General features: G+C 34.3%; 1 protein-coding gene across 2 annotated transcripts; it reads right to left on the bottom strand.

The window, feature by feature from the left end:
• Positions 1-978: 978 nt before the first annotated feature.
• gmppab (GDP-mannose pyrophosphorylase Ab) lies at positions 979-4,856 on the bottom strand. 2 transcript variants are annotated; one of them, XR_008808971.1, is made up of 13 exons: positions 4,711-4,856; positions 4,392-4,489; positions 3,932-4,035; positions 3,576-3,768; positions 3,436-3,495; positions 3,169-3,299; positions 2,929-3,063; positions 2,739-2,836; positions 2,492-2,538; positions 2,327-2,419; positions 2,070-2,238; positions 1,086-1,606; positions 979-1,052 (listed from the first exon to the last, which is right to left on the bottom strand). XR_008808971.1 is itself a non-coding variant. In XM_056267016.1 (12 exons), the coding sequence occupies exons 1-12, from the start codon at positions 4,748-4,750 to the stop codon at positions 1,506-1,508; spliced, it is 1,269 nt and encodes a 422-aa protein (XP_056122991.1). In that variant the 5' UTR covers positions 4,751-4,856; the 3' UTR covers positions 979-1,505. The 2 variants fall into 2 exon arrangements, 1 of the variants encoding a protein (XP_056122991.1); XM_056267016.1 differs by having other exon boundaries at positions 979-1,606.
• Between the last annotated feature and the right edge of the window lie 1,988 nt (positions 4,857-6,844).

Raw genomic sequence — 6,844 nt, 5'->3', positions numbered from 1 at the left:
TCATTCTCGTGTTGCGCTGCACGTTTGAGCTTCCGCAATGAGATTTGATCTTATGCATCAATAGCTTCTGTTTATGTTGCTTATCAGTTAATAAGTTAACAAAGCATAAAAAAACATTAACTAACTAGAGCTAATTAAAAAATAATAGATTAGTTAATTACAGTGACAATGAATGAATAACTCACTATTTGTATATTAATATATTAACAATAGACTACAATATATAACCTGAATTAAATATAAACTAATAGTTTGCAAATGATTTGTAAGTACTTTATTACTACTATTTAAAAAATGTATACCGTTTCTCCCAGTGATACTCTGCAGATGCGTCCTAACCCAATAAAGACAGTATTATGATATGACAAGATATTGTGGTAAATGTATGTTAATGTTATAGTAATGCTTTATTAATATAGTAATGTTGTAGGATATACCCTGTCAGTTATCTTTGTTTCTTCAAAATTATATGGTATTCTACCAGACAAATTAATTTTAAAAAAAACTTGTGTGAAATGTGTGCTAAGAAGACATTTGCCATTTAATTTTCTTTTGTTATCTGGTACACAGAAATGTTTTTTAAATAGGCCTACTTCATTTGAAAATGTCAGTGCAGATAATCTCACCTTTCCAGCATTACTACTTTGGTCATAAATAAATGTAATAAAAACAACGAAATGGCAAATATGTATTGTAGAAGCCTTCAATTCTGCATTTCAAGTTAGCTAACATAAAACCACAAAAAAAGTAAATGGCAAAGAAACACATGTCAGTCTTTTCTTACTATTTCCCTCCAGTTAGAAAGGTCACTGATTTGGCCCTATCAGTTTTGATCTGTTCCAGCTGAATAATTTGATATATGGATGATGTAAACTTCAGTAATGTTTAAATCGTAAAGATTGATATATAAAAGCATCAGGCTCATTCTGTGCACAGTGGACTTGTTACTTTGACATAATAAATCTTGACATGCTCTGATGTTTCTGTGGTTGAAATGATTTTAATAAATGGTTGTGACAGAAAACAGCAATAATTACCAAAAAACCCTAAACCTTCTCTCCATCCATTTACATTCCTGCCAAAACTATGTGCCTTCAAATCTGTTTCTATAAAAATACTTCACTGATCACTCCTTAATTTGCTAAAAAGGCAACACAGGTATATGTGATTTGTAATTAAGGAATTAATACAATTAAAATATAGTGTTATGTTACTGTATGTGGATGAGGCTGGTACATCAGCATAGAGTAAGTCATTAAATACAAAATTCCCAGTCCTGAAATAATCAGGAAAATATCCCATTGTTGAACCATATTATTCATATATACTGCAATACAATTTGATCACAAGTGGACTCATTTTCTCTGAACAGTAACTACCAAATACATAAACATTACATATAACAATGAAAATTAAACATTGTGCAATCTTTACGCTATATACTTTCTACATGACCCAAGGTACTGTATTTTTTTTTTTAGAAAGACAAATGAGGAAAGTGTCTTCTATAGAATAATCTGGTTTTTGAAGCTCCTGTTGAGATCTTTATGAGGCAAGACGATAGAGTTTCGAATGATGACCTCTGATGGAATATTCACATTGCAGCCTACAAGGAAAACATAGAGAGTATAGATGGTCAGACAAGAGTCCTGTTGCCACATAAATGCAGTAGCAAGAGGATTCATTGTTATAATTTCTTAAGGAACAGCTCCACCTTCTGGACTGCTCCTACCATTACATCTCATTCATATGTTTAAAACACAATTCAGATCATAATCAGTAAGATTTTATTTACAAAAATAAATTAGTACTTATTCAGCAATGATGGATTAAATCGATCAAAAGTGGCAGTAAAGACATTCACAATGTTACAAAATATTTTTAAAAGAATACCGTTCTTTTGAGCTTTTTCAAAATGGATAATAATAAGATATTTTCTTGAGCACCAAATCAGCATATTATAATGATTTCTGAAGGATCATGTGACACTGAAGACTGCAGTAATAGCTACTGAAAATTCAGCTTTGCCATCACAAGAATTATTTGTAATAGAGGCAAGATCTTCATACCAAGGATGGTGATGGATGGGGTTAGACCTCCATCCCTGAACAGAGTCTCGCTGTCAATCTTGGCATAAGGATCGTTGGGATTGGGGTCACTTGGCGTTCCTTCTACTCTTGCCCACTTCCCCACTGTACTGTCCCACCCAACAATACTGCTCAACACACAACAGTGGTCCTGAAACAGAGAAACAGATATTTAATCATTCATTTCCCTTTCATTTCTGATTGCCATTGTTGCAAATGTGAGCAGTAACCCGCTTAACCTGTAACACGGCTCCATGTAAAATGATGGACTCCCTCACTCTTACGCCTCCTCCAATTGTCACCCCTTTGCCAATAGAAACGTTAGGACCCAGCTGAATAAAGAGATACAAATTGAGTACAATATAGAAATATTTCTTTATATAAGCTTTTATCCATGTACTCACCACAGCAGAGGGATCAATGTTTGCTGTAGGGTGGATATAAACATCTCCTGAAGGTGGAAAACCAATCATTGTAAGTGACTTTGTAGCTTTACAAAGTAATTTTATATATTTTTCAGCCTTTGTAATTATTGTGAAATTTACTAGCAATATCTGAGTGAAAATTGTTTCCAAAATTTCCAAAATGTTTAATAAAATTACAGCTTTATAGAGCTAAGCTTGTTCAGAGAGAATACTTCATGCATCTTACCTATTATTTTGGGAGTTCCGTCTTGGTTTGTGGCCAGTCTCTCAGGATGTGTCTGATGATACTGCTTGAGGTACAAACGACTAGCGTATATTGCTGACCTGTATTATATTATAAAACATCATGTACTGTATATAAGGAACAGTGGCAGAATGGGGGGGGGGGGGATAGATAAAGTCAGATAAAGTCTTACCCTGCAGACTTTATCTGACTCCAGAAATGCTGTGTTTTGTAGACAAAGAGTTTTTTCTGTCCTGCTAGGGTTGTAAAGATGTCCTGTTCCAGCCGAATCACCTCTGGCATCTGCTTGCCATTAGTGAGCTCTTCTCTGTGGAAAAAATAAAACTAATTTCAGTGCAAACAGGTCAGACTGACCTATTATTATACAATCTGCAATGCGGTTTAAGGGCTGAATTATGTCAGTGACACTCACTGGATCCTCTCTTGCTGGTTCCTCTGGAAAACCTTCCCAATATGGCCAAATATATCTGGTGTGAACAAATAGATACCACAGTTGATAATGTCACTTACAAAAGTACTGGGTTTCTCCACAAAATGGAGCATCTGAAAGAAAATGAGTGATAATTAGCATATTGTGAATGTAATCAACTTCTAAATGGCATTTATTAAACTGAATGTTTGACCTACACCTCATATGAATTATTACAAGCAAGCAACCTTGTATCTTTATTCATAGTACCTCATTTGTCTCATGATTTTCCACAATGCAGCCATAGTTCAGAGATTGTGTTCTATTGGCCTAAGAGACATAGTAAAACGTTTGGATTAAAATCCCAAAATTATATTATCCTCTCTCTTATTTACTAAAGTTAAACCTACTGTAGTTCCAAGTAAGACTCCACAATGACCCTCGCCATGTTGACGGTGGAACCGGAGCATTTCCTGCAAGGGGAACTCAGAGCATACATCAGCATTCATGAGGAAAAATGCATCCGGACCCCCAGACAGGATCTGGTCACGAAAGTGATAGATCCCACCACCTGTACCCAAGGCAGTAAACTCCTGCAGGTACCTTCAGATTTATAAACAAAAAAGTGTTTAAGCCTATATATATTTTTAAATTACAAGATTATCAGATGTGTGAGACAAAATATCAATATAGTAGCAATCATATAATAATAAAAAAAATCTATTTGTTTTATTTAAAATGTCCACTGATTTGAACTCGTATCTACCGTATTGGGATTTTAAACTCCTGCTGAGCACAAGAAATGAACCGGTTTAGCTCGTCATTGGGCTGATAAAAACCTATTAGTATGATCTCTTTCATATCAGGAACCTGTAAGAGAATAAAATAGGGAAGACTTTTAAAATAGATATTGATTACTATAAATACACTCTTAAGAATAAAGGTTTCAAAATGGGGGGTTTGCAGTGATGCTAATAGAATAACCATTTTGGGTTTCCCAAAGAACTATTAATTGAACAGTTCTTAAAAGAAGTGTGAAGAATATTTTAATGATCTAAATAACCTTTTTCCACTATATAAAAAATTGTGCAATGGAATGGAATTAAAGGTTCCATGCATGGATGCTAAAGGTTTTTCATGGGACCATAGATGTCAATAAAGAACCTTTATTTTTAGGAATGTAACGTACATGTGAAAAACACAATCAACATTCATCAGTGTCTTACTTGGGCACAGGCTTCTATGTGGTGCTGTAACATGGGAACTCCTGCCACAGGGAACAGCGGTTTGGGAACCTCGAATGACAGGGGGCGGAACCTGGTACCTGAACGCAGGGCATTTTAATGAAAAGCGTTTTCTATAAAGTTTTAATCTCCGCATTTACTAGTATTTGCTACTTTTATATTTAAGACGGCAACTTCAACGGATTTCAGTTATCCTATCGGACGCTATCACACGTCCATTGCGCCACGTCATCGTAATGTGATATTGTTGTATCATTCATCTTTCCTTCATATAACATTCAAAGAATAACTGAAGTCTCACCTTTTTGAAGTCCCCCAATTAGGATAATCGCTTTTAACATCTTTCAGTTATGATGCAGTCCACTCTTCAAGACGAGATACGGATTTAATTCGCTGGTTATATCACGTCGATTTTTTAATGTGATTACTTCATGTAAATCTTTTTCATGAAAATAAATGGTTACAAATTTTGTTTAATGAAATAAAAAAAACTGCTTCTAAGTCAAGTTTTTCTAACAACACGAAACTGACTCCAAAACCAGTTTTATTAAATCCATTCAATACAGTAATGCGGAAGTGAGTGTACTGTAACCCCGCCCATTGTGACGTGTCTGCTGCTCTGCCCAATCTGGTCGTCTGTTTGGGTTGATACTGTTTAGAGGAGATATGGGTCAACTTATGGACAGATTGGTCCAGTTGTTCCATATTTAGGTCAAACAAGCATTAAATAGAATTAAATATAGAATACAAATCCGGCCACATGATACTCATACAGACAGATAGCATTCTTATTGTTTCTCTTACCCCCCATTTCCCATGAGGAAAGATGGTTCAATTTATTTATTTATTTATTTATTTCGAGCATATAATTACACATGACAAGGCAATAAGAAGCATTTTGATTATACAAGCCTTTAAATTCATCATACTTTCATCAAACTTTAACAAATAATTACATCTATTGCTCGAAACGGAGTGGGTAGAAGTCAAACTTATTTGAACCCACCCCGGTTACCATAAACAGGAAAAACAAAAACAAAACAATGGTAGCTTCTTCCTTAAACATTATCATAACACACAATTACAATTTTTTATATAAATACATATAAGAAAAACATGAGAAAGGAAAGAAGGGGAACCGCTTCTCCCCCACCAAAAAGCAAAACAATACCAAAAAACAAAAACAAAACACAGCATATCCTAAATACACACCATATATGATCTTAGGTAACAATTATAATAATACCAACAATGGTAATCAAATACCTACAAGGTAAAATAAGACAGATTATGAATACATGGATACATCTATGATAATACCAACAATGGTAATCAATCAGAATACCTACAGGGTAATATAAACAGACTATGAATACATGAATACAACACCACAAAATGATCTACCACAAGATGGCAGACCTAATTCTCCCATCTAGTCTTATTTACAACTTTCAAGTCTTTCAATGCCACCTAATTAAGAATGTCTGAGATAATGAAAAGAATAAACCTTGTAAAAAAAAAACGAATAGTTTAAAACAAACAAAGTTCTTAAAAATGTAATCATTTCTTTTAATTTTTTTTGTATTTAATGTAATCATTATGGGTTTATACATTTATGAGTGTTTAGGTTTATACTCTAAAAATCAATGTGTAACCATTATGTAGAAATTACAAAAAATACTTTCCTTGGACCATGAATAGCCTACAGTGAGGTCAGCAGGGGGTGTTCACCCTGTGTGGGTCCAATTACAGTAAAACGCCCCAGTAGTGACGGGGTCACTGTCATAGAGCAACGTGCTTGGATGAAACATTAAACCGAGGTCCTGACACTCTGTGGTCACAAAAAATCCCAGGATGTCTTTCGAAAGAGTAGGGATGTAAAAATTTTGCCCAGTGGCCTCTGTCCATCATGGCCTCCTAATCATCCCATATACTAATTGGCTTCATCACCCTGTCTCCTCTCCACCAGTAAGCATGGTGTGTGGTGGGCGTTCAATATGGCTGCCGTCGCATCATCCAGGTGGATGCTGCACATTGGTGGTGGTTGAGGAGATTCCCCCTTATATGTAAAGCGCTTTGAGTGCCGAGAAAAATAAATGTAATGAGTTATTATTATTATTATTATTATTACAAGTGAGTGTATTTTATGCATAATTTAAAAATCATTAAAGAATAATTCATAATTATTTTATTCATAATCATTTACATTAAGGCCTAAATTGTAATGATAGTTTGGGAAAAACATTTCACTCTATAAATCCTATTGTAACATATTTGATACTTCGAATTCTAAGGCCTAATAAATTATCAATATGATCAAACATGATCATATTAATTTATAAAAATCATGTTAAAATGCAAGTATCAATGCTTTTGAAGAATGTTTATTTGTACATCTCAATCATCACTGTATTGCATTATATGTTTTGCCCCCC

Source organism: Rhinichthys klamathensis, unplaced genomic scaffold (genome assembly GCF_029890125.1).
Source record: "Rhinichthys klamathensis goyatoka isolate OS25496 unplaced genomic scaffold, OSU_Roscu_1.1 h1tg000254l_1, whole genome shotgun sequence".
Classification (NCBI taxonomy): domain Eukaryota; kingdom Metazoa; phylum Chordata; class Actinopteri; order Cypriniformes; family Leuciscidae; genus Rhinichthys; species Rhinichthys klamathensis.
Note: the sequence above shows the minus strand (reverse complement) of the source record. Positions and strands in the feature narration are given on the sequence as shown.

Coding starts and splice junctions, on each gene's coding strand:
- gmppab (XM_056267016.1), bottom strand. CDS start 4,750: ATGTTAAAAGCGATTATCCTAATTGGGGGACTTCAAAAAG. Junction 4,036..4,391: donor ACATAGAAGCCTGTGCCCAA/GTAAGACACTGA, acceptor ATTCTCTTACAG/GTTCCTGATATGAAAGAGAT. Junction 3,769..3,931: donor GAGTTTAAAATCCCAATACG/GTAGATACGAGT, acceptor ATAAATCTGAAG/GTACCTGCAGGAGTTTACTG.